Source organism: Kogia breviceps, chromosome 1 (genome assembly GCF_026419965.1).
Source record: "Kogia breviceps isolate mKogBre1 chromosome 1, mKogBre1 haplotype 1, whole genome shotgun sequence".
NCBI classification, from domain to species: domain Eukaryota; kingdom Metazoa; phylum Chordata; class Mammalia; order Artiodactyla; family Physeteridae; genus Kogia; species Kogia breviceps.
Genome location: NC_081310.1, coordinates 120,953,697 through 120,969,757, shown reverse-complemented (window position 1 = coordinate 120,969,757; position 16,061 = coordinate 120,953,697). Strand labels below are relative to the sequence as shown.

Below are 16,061 nucleotides of genomic sequence, written 5' to 3'. Positions count from 1 at the left end.
CACATGGTAAAATGGGAAGGGATCTCTCTGGCCTCTCTTATAAAGACACTAATCCCATTTAGGAAAGATTTGCCCTCATGACCTAATCACCTCCCAAAGGCCCCATCTCCTAATAGTATCACATTGGGTTAGGATATATATATATTTTTTTATGGCTGCATTGGGTCTTCATTGCTGCGCGCGGCTTTCTCTAGTTGTGGCGAGGGGGAGCTGCTCTTCATTGCGGTGCGCACGCTTCTCGTTGCAGTGGCTTCTCATTGCAGAGCATGGGCTCTAGGCGCACAGGCTTCAGTAGTTGTGGCACACAAGCTCAGTAGTTGTGGCTCACCTGCTCTAGAGTGCAGGCTCAGTAGTTGTGGCACATGGGCTTAGTTGCTCCGTGGCATGTGGGATCTTCCTGGACCAGGGCTGGAACCTGTGTCCCCTGCATTGCAGGCAGTATCTTGTTGTATTAATTTGCATTTCCCTGATGACTTACGTAGAGCAGGGGTCCCCAACCCCCGGACCACAGACCAGTACTGGTCCATGGCCTGTTAGGACCTGGGCCACACAGCAGGAGGTGAGCAGCGGGTGGGCGAGCGAGCAAAGCTTCGTGTGTATTTACAGCTGCTCCTCATTGCTCACGTTACTGCCTGAGCTCTGCCTCCTGTCAGATCAGCAGCGGCATTAGATTCTCATAGGAGCTGGAACCCTACTGTGAACTACACACACAAGGGATCTAGGTTGCACACTCCTTATGAGAATCTAATGCCTGATGATCTGAGGGGGAGCTGAGGTGGTGATGCTAGTGCTGGGGGGCAGCTGCAGATACAGATTATCATTAGCAGAGCGGTTTGACTGCACAGAGACCATAATAAATCAATTGCTTGCAGACTCATATCAAAACCCTATTAGTGGGAAAAAAAAAAAAAACACTATCAGTGAGTGGCAAGTGAAAACAAGCTCAGGGCTCCCACTGATTCTGCATTATGGTGAGTTGTATAATTATTTTAATATATATTACAATGTAATAATAGAAATAAAGTACATATTAAATGTAATGTGCTTGAATCATCCCAAAACCATCCCCCAATCCTGGTCCGTGGAAAAATTAACTTCCAGGAAACCAGTCCCTGGTGCCAAAAAGGTTGGGGACTGCTGTTGTAGGGCATCTTTTCATATGCTTATTTACCATCTGTTTATCTTCTTTGGTGAGATATCTGTTAAGGTCTTGGGCCCACTTTTTTATTGAGTTGCTTGTTTTCGTACTGTTGAGTTTTAAGTGTGCTTTGATATTTGGGATAACAGTCCTTTATCAGATATGTGTTTTGCAAATGTTTTCTCTTAGTCTGTCTTATCTTTTTATTCTGTTGACAGTGTTTTTCATAGAACAGAAACTTTTAATGAAGTCTGACTTATCAATTCTTTTTTCATGGATCATGCCTTTGGTGTGTATCTAAAAAGTCATCAAGGTTTTCTTCTGTATTCTAGGAGTTTTGTTGTTGTGTTTTGTTGTTGATGTTTTTAAATTTTATTTATTTATTTATTGGCCACACCAAGCAACACTCAGGGTCTTAGTTCCCCAACCAGGGATCAAACCTGGGCCCCCTGCAGTGCTGTAGTGAAAGCATGGAGTCCTAACCACTGGACCACCAGGGAAGTCCTTCTTCTAGGAGTTTTATAGTTTTGCATTTTACTTTTCAAGTCTGTGATCCCATTTTTTTTTTTTTTTTTAATTTATTTTTGGCTGCGTTGCGTCTTTGTTGCTGCGTGCAGGCTTTCTCTAGTTGCTGCGAGCAGGGGCTACTCTTCCTTGCAGTGTGCGGGCTTCTCATTGCAGTAGCTTCTTTTGTTGCGGAGCACGGGCTCTAGGCCACGTGAGCTTCAGTAGTTGTGGCGCAGGGCTTAGTTGCTCCGCACCATGTGGGATCTTCCCAGACCAGGGCTCGAACCCGTGTCCCCTGCATTGGCAGGCAGATTCTTAACCACTGTGCCACCAGGGAAGCCCTGTGATCCATTTTGAGTTAATTTTTGTGAAGAGTGTAAGGTCTGTGTCTAGATTAATTTTTTTGCATGTGGAACATCACTTGTTGAAAAGACTATATTTTCTCAATTGTGTTGCCTTTGTTCTGTTGTCAGAGATCATGACTGTATTCCTGTGGGTCTATTCTGTTCTCTCTGTTTTGTTCCTATGATCTTTTTTGTCTCTTCTTTCACCAGTGCCACACTGCACTGTCTTGATTACTGTAGCTTTATAGTAAGTCTTAAAGTCAGGTAGTGTCAATTCTCCAACTTTGTCCTTCTCCTTCAATATTGTGTTAACTATTTTGAGTCTTTGCCTCTCCATAAAAACTTTAGAATGAATTTGTCAATATCCATAAAATAATTTGCTGGTATTTTGATTGGGATTGCATTGAATCACAGATCAATTTGAGAAGAACTAACCTCTTGACAATATTGAATCTTTCTATCAGTGCACATAGAATATTGATCCATTTATTTAGTTCTTTGAATATTTACTTTTATTTAACATGTTTTGTAGTCTTTAGAAGCCACTTTTTCTGAGTACTTCAGAAGCACTTTACAGAGTTTTCCTGTCCTCTTGGATTCATTTGCTATTATATTTGTTCCTCTTTGTATTTGGCTTTTTAAGAGCTTTTTCCTCCCCCTTTTTAATGCCCCGCCATATGTGATTTCTGGTATTGCATAGCAGAATTGTCCCTAGAGTTAAATCACCTGACCTACATACCTCACGTCCATGCTACAGTACAACTGCTTTCTCAAAATTAGGGCAAAAAGTCTTATTGATCATATAAAGGAAATACAGGAGAATTATAATATTGAATAATCTCTGACCTCAACAAGCTTGTAGTCTAGTTAAAAAACTAGATTTAAACATACAAAAAGTAAGATATTTAGATAAAATTTCTGTGTTAGGTCATAGAAGAGCACATGATTAATGTGTATTAACTCTACAGACAATGATGACTCTGGAATTTAGAGAAGGGAGAGATTTACTTTAGCAGGTTAGTCAAGGAAAACTTAATTGGGCTAGTGGAAGTTGAACTTAGTCCTGAAATATAAGTAAATTTTGGATTAGAAAGATTAATTCATATTTCTTGTGGATGAGTTTTATAATATGTTGTAGTTTAATGTTTTTCTTAAAAAATCTTTATGTGAACTATTTCCTTTTAATTATATTTTCTATCCAAAGTGGTTATAATAAACACTTGAAAGTGTTTGACATATCAATTGCTTTCAATTTTTTACTTCTGTGTTTTTGTCACAGATGTCCTGATTTTCAGCTGCTACAGGAAGGACAAAGGTATGGTTGAATCAGTATCACTTACCTTCTATGTATTCTTGTTAATAGAAGCAATAAGAGTAAACCAGGTGATATGAACTCTTGGACTTCCTGTGCTGATGCATTACGTAAGTGCCCATTCTAGCCCACAAAAAGAAATATTTGCCTTGTACAGCTTTTTTTTTCTTTTGTGATGGTAAGATGATGTGTTTGATCTGTATGATTTACTGTACAGCTGTTCCTACCAAGGAAGTCTAATTGAACCTGTTGAAATATGACACAAATACAGCTTCCATCTGAGATATTATGCTTCTTTGTCAACTAGATTGTGCCAATTACATTTGTTGAAAGGTTTTTATAGTTTTATAGAATTTCAAAACATTAATATATCAGTTATTTAATTATTTGAAAGAGTGTCTAAAGCATTAATAGAAATTCCAAGTTGTGATTTTTTTTTTTCTAAACTTTCCTCATGGTATTGCTTGCCCAACCATGATCATCTCTCAAAACATATCCTTTTATCTTCCAGAATAAATTTTCCTAGTTATTAGTCACTACCTTAGTTAGATGAAATTGAACACAAGTGAGAGATATTTATTATTTGCTATAATCTTTAACTTATAGCTTCAAAATAGTATAGAAAAATATAATTACCTACCATACAATTCTAAGAGAAAATATACATGAAAATTGAGTTGTTCTAAGTTTTTTGAAATTGTACAGACTTCAGATACAAGAGACAGTCTGTGGCTATGTAGGCTAGACTCTAACTAAAAAATGTTATAAAATACTGAATGAACTTGTTCTTTTTTTCTCCATTCCCATCTACAACCTTATTTTCAACTGTTTTTCTTCTTTTACACTTCTGCCAAGCATGCTTTTTTGTTTATTGCTGAATTATTTTATTTCATTTTATTTTTAAAAATTGTAATAGGCTTTTGGGGGAATAGGTTTATAGAAAATACCAAAAAAAAATAGGTTTACAGAAAAATTGTGTGAGAAGTAGAGACTTCCCATATACCCTTTCACCACCCTCCAAGTGCTTCTTGACCTAGAATCCTTGCCATCCTGATCTTTTAAAGTTATTATATGTGCATTTGGTTAAGGGTAATTGCTCTCCTATCCTTATTTATCTCAAGTTTGTATAGACAAAGCTCTCTTTGCCTCTGCTCTTTCATATTTTTTAATCTTTTATAAACTTTATCTGAAAATTAAAGGAACATAGTCAAAGGGAAAACTGTTGTCTTACTATTATCATTGTGATTTAACTCTGGGATTTTCAAGTATAAGTATCTTTCATTGATAAATGTTGACTTTCCAACTTTATTTTCTGCTATGGCTTTCTTGAATTTTTCATTCAATGGAATTTTTCTGTGTAACTATCAACCAGAATTGGAAAATGCGTAAACGTCTCTTCTTATTTTTATGTTTCAAAATCTAAACAGTTCCTCTCATTTTTTTTTTGAGAAACCAGTAATGAAGTTTTCAAAAGAATTCTTTTTTAAAAAAAGATATATAAAGCAGTTACAGAAATGGAGAAAGCAAAAGTCAAAGTAATTCAGTAAAATGGAATTATCAAATGTTGGTTTGTGCAGTTTTTGTTTTTGTGTGTATGTGGTTTTGTTTTTGTTTTTTTTTTTATTTTTGCTATACTCTTATAACACTTTTAAAATAATTGGAGAGAAAATAAAAGAGAAGAAAATGGAAAGAGAATTATATCAAATAAATAAGATGTAGAGAAATTATAGAATTATAACTTTCATCTGAAATGTGTATGTGTGTGTGTATATAGGCCTAGGTAAATATAAGCCTATAAATAAGGCCTGCCTAAGGAATAAAAGTTTCTACCTTGAAAGTTACAAAGTATAAATACTGTGGGACATGTTGCTTTTCTGTTAACAGTTGTTTTGTTTCTTTCCCTCAACAGTGGTCATTCTGGAGAAGAAATACAGTTATGCAGTAAGGCCATAAAAACATCAGATGTTGACAGTCCTGGCCATTTTGAGAAGCATGATGAATCTAGTTCTTCTGGCACTCATAGTGATAGTAGCAGTGATAATGAGCAAGACTTTGTTTCCTCCATTCTACAAGGAAACAGACCAAATGCAACCGGTGTAAGGCCACAGCTGCACAAAAAAAGCATAATGAAAAAGAAAGCTGGTCAAAAGGTTAACTCCAAACATGAAAGCAAAGAACAGACAGTAATAGATGTCACTGAGCAGTTAGACAATTGCAGATTAGATAGTGAGGAGAAAGCTGCTGCTTGTGAACTTCCTTTACAGAATGTAAATACTCAGATTTCTTCAAATAGGTCTCTGCAAGAAAAATTAGAAGCTTCAAAAATTTCTGAAAATAAATACAATAGTTCAAAAATAACTCTTGTAGGCATAAGTAAGAAAAGTGCTGAGCATTTTAAGAGGAAATTTGCCAAATCAAACCAAGTTTCTAGGTCAGATTCTAGTTCAGTGCAGGTGTGCCCTGAAGTTGCAAAGGCAAACTTACTTAAAGCCCTGAAGGAGACTTTAATTGAGTGGAAGACAGAAGAAACTTTGAGGTTTTTGTATGGCCAGAATTATGCTTCTGTATGTCTGAAACCCTCTTCAGCCCCTCTGGTTAAGGAAGAAGAACTTGATGAAGATGATGTGAACTGTGACCCAGACAGTCATTCCCCTGCCTTGCAGGAATCTCAGAACAGCTTGGATGAGTCTTTACCATTTAGAGCCTCAGATACAGCCATTAAACCACTGCCAAGTTATGAGAACTTGAAAAAAGAAACTGAAACATTAAATCTAAGGATCAGGGAGTTTTATAGAGGACGATATGTTTTAAATGAAGAAACCACCAAATCACAAGACTGGGAAGAGGTATGTCTTAATGATAATGATTTTTCCATACTGCTAACATGTGGAACACTCACCATAGTAAATCTTGGAGCAGGAAGAAAAGTACTGAAGGAATAATTTTTTTAATTTTCAGAAGACTTCTTTAATCTTTCAGTCTTTTGGTTTAAAATGCCATCTCCAGTATTGACATTATTATTTTCCAAATAAGTTAAAAGTTTGCCCCAGGAAATTTTCATCAATATTTAACATTTTTCTCTAATGTAGGAATAGCCTACAATTGTGGGACAAAATTTTCTTTAAAACCTAATTCTTCATATATCTAGACTCTCTGAAAAGGTTTGTTTTTTCTTCATTGGTATATATGCTTTCAGATTTCTACAGAGGGTGTGTATCTTTGTGTTTTATTTCCAATGGGACTATATGCAGTGGAGTAGACTTACTAATTGAATAGTAAAATATTTGTCTGGATAATATTTGGCAAGCATGCTCACTTAAAATATTATGAATGAAAATTATTTAGTAAAGGAGACTTATTGGGGAAATAGTGGACATAGGAGAAAATGGAAAGAGCACATTCAGGTAACGTAAATTTGATTATCTGCTCTGTCATTTAATAGCTGTATGAAAACTTAGCCTCTTGAGTCTGCTTATCTGTAAATGGGATTATAAATGGCTTCCCTTACTCAATTTTTATGAGTTTTAAAGATAATGCATATAAAGCATTTATCCCAGTGCCTGACATATAATTGGTACTCAGTTATATGTAAATAGTTATATGTAGAAACTGATGTTATGCTGCTGAGATTTAATGATGTTCTTTCATTATTTCCATTACCCATTTTTGGTTGATGTGTAGTTTGGGAAAGGAAGTCATTTGGCATGAAGAGGAAACTCCATAGGAGTTTGTTTTCTGAGTAAATATAGCTCTAAATTTAAGAACATATTTGGAGATTTTAAAAGAGTGTGAAAGTGGAAATACAGTAAAACTTTAGAAATTTCTTATATTTCTACAGAATGTTACTTAGCCCAACACTATATTTGAAATCACTTCAACTGGATTATTAGACAGCATCCATAACTTTATATGAAGCCTAGAGCAACATTATTCTCTGTCACTAAGCTGCATAACTTTAGTATATCACTTGTTTTATTGTTTTTATGCTAATAAGCCTTAAGAAGGAAAAAGTAATCCCTGAAATTTGACTGCTTCTCTGTTGCTAAAACTTTTTCATTGCAGAAACTAACACAACATTGTAAAGCAATTATACTCCAATAAAGATGTTAAAAAATTTTTTTTTAATATATATTAGAAGAAAAAACTTTTTCATTGAAGTGTAACACAAATAGTAAGGGTACCGCTCATTGCATTATCACAAGTGAACACACCAATGTAATCACTACGCAGGGCAAGAAATTTGAGTAAACCAGAAGCCCCACTATGTCTCCTCCAAATCACTACCTCTTTCCCAAATTAATGACTATAATAGCATAGATTAATTTTCCCAATTTTGAACTGAATGTAAATGGATTCACTCAGTATATGTTCTTTGGTATCCAGTTTATTTTGTGCAGCATTATGTTCGTGAGTCACTTGTGTTGCAGATAGTTGTAGTTTATTCTTTCATTGCTGCATAGTATTCCATTATATAAATATATCACAATTTATTAATGTTAATAAGCATTTAGGCTGTTTCCAGTTTGGGGCTATTATGAACTATGCTGTTATGAACTTTTCTTGTATATGTCTCTCTTTTAATGTGTATGCATTTCTTTTTTTTTTTTTTTTAATCGTATGCATTTTTGGTGGGTATATACCTAGGGCTAGAATTTCTGGGTCAGAGTGTACGCATATATGCAACTCTACTAGATAGTGCCAGTTTTCCAAAATGGTTCCGCCATTTTATATTCTACTATCACTGTATGAGAGTTCACATGACTCCACATTCTCACCAATACTTGATATTGTTACTTTTCACTATTCCGATGGTACTGATTTTAGGTTATAATACATTTCTCTGATGATTAATGAGTTGAGCACTGTTTCATCTGCTTATGAACCATTTGGATAGTCTGTTTTGTCAAGTGCCTGTTCAAGTCTTTTTTCCATTTATCTATTGGAATATCAGGAATTCTTTATGTATTCAGGATTCAAGCCCATTTTTGTGTATTACAAATATCTTCCACTCTGAGACTTGCCTTTTCGCTCTCATTAATGGTGTCTTGAGTCCAGTTTACTAATGGTTCCCTTTAGTGACTTCTTTAAGAAATCTTTACTTAGCCCAGGTTATTTCATCTTCTAGAAGCCTTGTTTTTCCTTTAACATTTAGATCTGTAATTCATCTGGAATTGATTATTGTTTAAGGTAAGGAGTATGGGTTAGATTTCATTGTTTCTCTCTGGGGAAATGTGTGCACATTAAAGCACTGTTGATTTTTCTTTTTCTTTTCTTCTCTTTCTTTTTTACCTTCTTTCTTTTTTGTTTTGTTTGTTTCTTTGCTCATTCCTTAAGTTACTGAGAGAGATGGGCAAGGTGGGTCAAAAATCTCTCAGCATAATTATAAATTGATTATTTTTCCTTTTAGTTTTGTGAATTTTACTTTTAATATTTTGAGACTGATCTTGGGTGCAAATGTGAGATTATTATCCCTTCCTGGTAAATCTAACCTCTTAGTATATGTATTGACTTTGCTCTCCATTGATTTTATTTATTTATTTATTTATTTTTGGCTTTACAAGATCTACTTTCCTGACACATTCTTTTCTTGGTATTTTCAAGGACTATCTTTTTTTTAAAATCTAGGTTGATAATCTTTTTCCTTTATGTGGAGAATTTAGTCCATTTAAATTTAGTGTCATAATTGATATATTTGGGTTTAAATCTAGCATTTCACTTGTTGCTTTCTGCATGTCCCACCTGTTCTGTGTTCTTCTCTCCTTTCTTGCTTTCTTTGGATCAGATATTACTCCATTTTTTGCCCTCTGTTAGCTAGTTTTTATACATTCTTTTACTGATCATTAATTGGTTTCCCTAAAGATTAAAAACTGAATCTGTGTCTTATTAAAATCTAATATAAGTTAATACTTTTATTGCTTCCTGGACAATTAGTACCTTAGAAACTTTAATTCCATTTACCCCATCTTGACTTAACGTGCTCTGTTGTTGTGTACTTTTATTCTCTCTGTATTTTTAAATCCTACAAGATTGTTTATAGTTAGTATTAAGTTGGATTTATCCAATTAATTACTCTTTTACTGTTCTTCATGCCTTCCTGCATCTCCATTCTTTCATCTGGGATTGTTTGCCTTGGGCCTGAAGAATATCCTTTATTTCCATTAGTGCCAGTTTGCTAATGATGAATCTTTGCAGTTTTGTCAGGACATTCTTTATTTTACTTTCACTTTTGAAAGATGTTTTCCTAGACATTGAATTCTAAATTAATTCTAAATTAGTAGTAATTTTCTTGCAGCCCATTGAAAATATATATTCATTGTCTTTTGGCTTCCATTTATTTCTCTTATTTGAAAATACTGTTTCTTCCTTTAGCTACTTTTAAGATTTTTTTTTTGTCTTTGGTTACCATCAATTTTAGAATGCTTTGCCTAGGTGTGATTATATTTGTATTTATTCTTTGGGATGTTGTATACTTAAATCTGCAACTTGATTTCTTTTATCAGTTTTGGAATATTCTCAGTTATTATCTCTTCAGGTATTGCTTCTGTCCCATTCTCCCTTTCCTCTCTATATGGTACTCCAATTGCAGATATGTTAGTCTTTTTCACTGGATGTTCTGTGTTTTATATTCTCTTGTGCTTTGCATTACACCAAGCCCGGGGGGTGGGAGGAGAGGGGTATGTGTCTGTGCTTCATTCTGTATATTTTCCAAATCAATATCCTCTCTTCAGTCTTTTCTACTGTGTTATTAAATCTGTCCATTGAGTGCTTTTAAATACTATATTTTTTCAGTTACTAGGAGTTTTGTTTGGTTCTTTTATATAGCTTCTAGTTCTCTGCTAAAATTTTCCATCTTGTTATTTTTCTTTGAATATATTCAGCATAGTTATTCTAAATAAGGTTGATAACTTCATTACATGGATTTCCTAGGGGTTGATTTCTATGAGCTAATGTTTGATTTTGATCATATTGTCTTGTTTTCTTATGGTTTTATTATGTGGCAAACACTGCATAATAAAAATTAGAGATAACTTGAAACCCAGGCTGATGTTATCTTCCTCTAGAACAGATTTGTGTTGGCTTCTGGCAGATGATATGCTGGTCTAGTTCCCTGACCAGGGATTGAATCTGGGCCCCCTTCATTGGGAGTGCAGAGTCTTACCCACTGGACCACCAGGGAAGTCCCCCCCCCCCCAAATCACTTTAATCCAATCAGTGATTAAGGTGATTTGAAGCTGGGCTTCAGTCCCTGCAAGAGCCAGTCTGTTTCCTCTTCATTCTTACTCCTGGACCTTATTCTTTACTACCTTATTAGCTCTCTGATGCTTTCAAACAATCGTGGGTTTTTTCCCAGTTTTTTTCAGTTTTTCAGCAGAAGTGGTTTGAAATATCTTGTCTGCCATTTCTAGAAGTGGAATTTCCCATAATACATTTATAGTATTTGATAATTTTAGTCCTTTAATCTCCTACATTTATATAATATTTAGCATTTTACAAAGTGTTTTTATATACATTTTCTCGTTTAATAAAGAAGGTATTAGTATCCCTATTATACATATGAGAAAATGCTCTCAAAAGAGGGTAGATGACTCAAGCAAGTTCATACCAGCCTACTGACTGAGCCGATACTCAAATTTAAATATTCTAATTCTGAAGTCTAATTTTTATTCTACCATACCACAGGTATGAAGTTTTTGTGTTTTAATGTTTGTTGTTCTTATCAAAGAAAGAATGTAAATTTATGATTTTATTTTACTTTGTTTGAAAATGTGATTCAGCATGATCCCACCTTTCCACTGATAGATTCAAGTTCTCAGAACCAGATTAGAAAACGCATCGTACTTGAAAAATTGAATAAAATGTAAGTATGTAATTATCATTCCATGTTTATAATATTTAAATTAATTTGGTATTTGTGGGTTCATAACTTATTGGTGTAATCCTTGAATTTTGAACAGAAGAATAATGTGTAAAGTTTACATGGATTTTGTCACCTGAGAAATTTAGATTTTTAAGGTGTCCTACCAAAGAATATTGAAATTGTTTTGTGTAGAAGACATAGAGTCACGTAGTAAAGAGGAAGGTTGAAATTATGGGAGTTAGAAAACCAAACTACCTCACTCCCATTTAATAATCTAGTGAAGTCAGGGAAAAGATATCAGAGCTAGACCCATTTAAATACTGATTTGTGGTAAATGTGTCACATCAGTTTCACGTGTAAATAAGATTTTACAAAGGTTTAACGGTTTATTGACTTATTCTGTATACATATTCATAGAACCATTTCACACTCAACAACTTGAGTTTTGCACTTTAGTTTTAAGCTTCCCGTAGTGGAAGTTGTTGTTCTTGTAATTAGCCCAGTCATAAATGACACTTGAAATCTTGGTTTCTCTTTCAAAAGGAGCTTGAAAATCTTTTTTTCAGAGGTGTGACGGCTGTCTTGAACTTTTCAACCAGCATTTTTTTTCTTCAGCAGAAAAGTCACAAAGTGTTTTCAGTCATTATTTAAGGTGCTGTGCACGTGGAGAAGTCTTAATTTTGTAGTAGTTCAAAAATAAGAAAAGCCTATTTTCTAGAAGCCATAGTATTTTGAACAGCTTACTTCTCTAAATTTTACATGTTAAATAAGTGTTTAAATTAATATTTATTGAATGCCTGTTATGTGTTAGACTCTTCGTATATAATAAATTTGTTTTGTCATTTACCAAAATGATATTTTTGCATTTCAGTGCCTCATTCTGTAGCATAGGTTACAAAATAAGAGTGTGGAGTTATTTTGAAATATTGCTTTATGACTTCTTACCAGTTATAACCACTTAATTGTCTCCACCTCAGTGATTCCCTATGGAAAATCCAGACTTAGGCAAGACCCCCAGAAATGTATCTCTATAATTATATTTTAAAGGAAATATAATTTTTTATTTTCAGATTGCCTGGACTTTTGGGGCCTCTTCAGATTACATTAGGAGATATTTACACACAACTTAAAAATCTTGTCCAAACTTTCAGGTTAGTGTTAATATTAGGATTTTCCTTCTCAGTTATTTTGACTTTATGTAATTGCCTTGCAGAATCCGTAGTAGACTACGGCATGAAGAAAATAAATGAGTTACCTTCATTGTCCTAAATCTAAATACTGTTTTATTTTCTCTTCCACTAAACAACATTACTTATATCTTTTGCTTTTTTTAATTTTTATTGTAGTTGATTTACAGTGTTAGTTTCAAGTGTACAGCAAAGTGAATCAGTTATACGTATACACATATCTACTCTTTTTTAGATTCTTTTCCCATCCCTGTGCTATACAGTAGGGAGGTCCTTATTAGTTATCTGTTTTATATGTAGTAGTGTGTATATGTCAATACCAATCTCCCAAATTGCCCCTCCCCCTCCAGCTTATATCTTTTGTTAAATGCAACCCCTTATTTGCTCAAACCTTGATATGTTTAGTTTTGGATAGTTTATTTATGGAATAGCCTAAAATTAAGAAGGAGAATATCTGAGACACAAAGGTGGTTAGTCAGTGACATCTTGGATTTTAGTGAATTAGTAAATATATATCAGATGACCAGCACTGTGGACAATACAGAAGAAGACTAATGCCCAGCCTCGAGGAAGAACTCCTATGAGAAGACAAGGTGAGCACAGAGAGCAGTGCAAAACAGTGGATAATTTAGCTTTGAGTAGTGTGGAACAGACTTAGAGTGATAAGACAAGGACAGGAAGAATAGAGAGTATCAATTATGAAGTGGAGCGGTTGGGATTTTTCTGCAACTATCAAGGTAAAAATATTCAACAGGCTAAGACGAGGTTCTCCACTAAGAAGCATAGAGATAGGCCTCTAAATACGTTATTAGTAGAGGTGTACCAAATACACATTTTGGCCCAGTGCCAGTGACCCAAAGTTAAATTAATATTTGTCTGTGGCTAAAGCCAGATAGCACCAACATAGAATCAATTTCTAGGGTAAAAGAATCATTTCATCCAAAAAATCAATTATTATTATAGTTTATTGCCAACAATTATAGTAAGATTTTTAAAGTTTACAATTATAATACAGGAACAATTTCTTGGCACTGTCAGCAATTAGATTTCTCTTGTAGTCCCTGTATTGTACATAGGTAATACCAAATAGATATACACTTTCAACCAGCACATTTGAAAACATCACTAACCTTTCTGTGTGCCACAAAGTAATTCAGGAAAATGTTTTCCAATAAATTATTTAATAGGAACTAGGATTCAAAGTTTAGACATGTCTCAAAAATTCTTCATCTTCAACTACTACGTGATGGAAATGTTAATTAGCTTGATTGTGGTGGTCATTTCACATCGGATACATATATCAAAACATCAACTTGTGTACCTTATATATATATAATTACTATGTGTCAATTATACCTCAGTAAAGCTGAAAAAAATTTTTTTTTATTATTTTATTTATTTATTTTTGGCTGCATTGGGTCTTCATTGCTGGGTGTGGGCTTTCTCTAGTTGTGGCAAGCGGGGGCTACACTTTATTGCAGTGCACAGGCTTCTCATTGTGGTGGCTTCTCTTGTTGCGGAGCACGGGCTGTAGGCGTGTGGGCTCAGTAGTTGTGGCTCGTGGGCTCTAGAGCACAGGCTCAGTAGTTGGGGCACACAGGCTTAGTAGCTTCGTGGAATGTGGGATCTTTCTGGACCAGGGCTCAAACCCGTGTCCCCTGCATTGGCAGGTGGATTCTTAATCACTGCACCACCAGGGAAGCCCCTGAAAAAAAATTTTTAAAGGAATCTATTGGTTGTCTCGGTAATTATTAGTATTAAAGATTTTTTTTAAGTAATTTCATTTATCACCACTCTAGACCCCAAGTAAGAACTCTACTTGAGAGGGTTCTGTTACCTGTGCCTTCTGTGACACATAAGCCAGCCAAGACAAGAGGCACAGTGTTCTTCAGTTTAGTAAGAGGTAGCCAACAGACTGCAGAAATGAGAAGACTCAAATGTCATTTTCCTTTTATATTTATAAACTTATTTTATCACCTTTTTCTGTCATTCTTATTATGTAAGTATAAGTTTTTTCAAGTTACTTTCTGCATTATTTACACTAAATTAAAATAAAGCCTAGATAAAACAATATGATGTGTGGGATTTGCTTCATAATTATCCAGGGTAGGGTGATGTTGAATATGAGGTTGTATAGATGAAACATGATTGACCAGGAGTTGATAATTGTCCTGTTGCGGAGCACAGGCTCCAGACGCGCAAGCTGAGCAGCCATGGCTCACAGGCCCAGCCACTCCACGGCATGTGGGATCCTCCCGGACCGGGGCACAAACTGTGTCCTCTGAATCGGCAGGCAGACTCTCAACCACTGCGCCACCAGGGAAGCCCTGTTCTATTTTTATATATGTTTGAAATTCAACAAGTTCTGCAGAAATAAGCCAAAAAATGCTTCTTTGTTTTGGTGTAGGGGATGCTATATATAAAAACGTTGTTAAGTTATTTTTGAAAATATTTACTCTTTATTACCTGCAAGTCAAAGTCTATAGCTTCAATAAAAATTGCTTAAATTGACTTTGCTGCTTTTTAGCAAAGTGTCACTTACTTACAATACAGAAAGACCTCTGGTAACATAATGCGTTTTGGGGTCTTCAGATGTGGCAGGACAGTTTTAACAGATATGTGACCATAGGCTAGGTCTTCTAGGTGAAGTCTCTGGGAAAATGCCATGTTGATGACAGTGACTAGTGTTGGGAGATCTTTTCAGTCAATACTGGTGGTGGGAGAGTTGACATAAATAACCATATCTTTCTCTTTGAAATGATAATCAATAATAGGAACTTGTAGAAAGTGATTCTTAAACCAGTTGTGCATCAGAATTACCTGGGGAGCTTTTAACAACTGCAGGTGCCTGGCTCCACCCTTAGAGATTGAGTTTCATTTGGCTGGGGTTGGGCTCAGACATTAGTGTTTTTCAGAAGACCCCCACATGATCCTAATATTCAGCCAGAGTTGAGAGCCTGTTAGAAGTAAACATGAAGCAGCTTTTTCAGCTCTTTGAAGAATCTTTCCCCAGTGAATAGAGCTGTGCTTTCCACTGAATTGCATCATAGTCATTTATCTGGAATGTTACATTGACTTACCTGTCATAGTGGTTCCATCAGAAGCTGCTTGGTAATGATTCACTGTTGTCACTGTTGAAGCAAGATATTTTTCTAAATATGATTTGAATTAAAATTGTATTTTGACACACAATCCTTTTTAAATTTCATCAGTGATGACTATTTTTTCTAAATCTGTATTGAATTTCCAATTATATTTTGAAACTGTGCTTTTAAAATGTTTTCTATGAAATATTACTGTTTTAAGTTTTGAATTATCACTCAGAAAATAGTTAAGTATGATAATTTAGCATCTGTGCTTGAAATTATTTTGGCTCAGCAAAAGGGGAAATATGATAGCAGGTAAAAATTTTGCTGTTCTGCCACTTAAAGTACTTTGAAGTGAAAGCAGAGACCTTGTATTTTCCCCAATGCCTGAAATGGTAGCATAGAGCAGGCACTCACTAGATTTTTTTCTGAACGAGTAAATAAATTCATGAAATCTTAAATTTGTCTTGGCTTTGGGAGATTTGAATACAATAGAAAAGGAAATTCTATTTAACTGTTTTTGACGGGTTTTTTTCTTACATGCTTACCCTTTGGCCTTTTTTGGTTATGTGCTATATTCTGTTTTAGTTGCTACAGATAAAACAGTGAACAAAATGAAAAAAATTCCT

The 16,061-nt window shown here is 34.8% G+C and overlaps 1 protein-coding gene across 3 annotated transcripts in view; it reads left to right on the top strand.

Moving 5' to 3' along the window:
* The window catches only part of RPAP2 (RNA polymerase II associated protein 2), an 81,225-nt gene that overhangs the window by 24,469 nt on the left and 40,695 nt on the right, over nucleotides 1-16,061 (top strand). Inside the window, exons 7-10 of one of the 3 annotated variants that reach the window (XR_010842252.1) lie at nucleotides 3,269-3,304; nucleotides 5,211-6,147; nucleotides 11,102-11,159; nucleotides 12,230-12,310. Coding sequence is in view for 1 of the 3 variants with exons in the window: in XM_059082392.2 (XP_058938375.1) it covers nucleotides 3,269-3,304; nucleotides 5,211-6,147; nucleotides 11,077-11,159; nucleotides 12,230-12,310 (1,137 nt within the window). In the remaining 2 variants the exon portion in view is untranslated. Of the gene's footprint in view, nucleotides 1-3,268; nucleotides 3,305-5,210; nucleotides 6,148-11,076; nucleotides 11,160-12,229; nucleotides 12,940-16,061 lie in introns of all 3 variants that reach the window. The other 2 variants (XR_010842251.1, XM_059082392.2) reach the window with 2 other exon arrangements.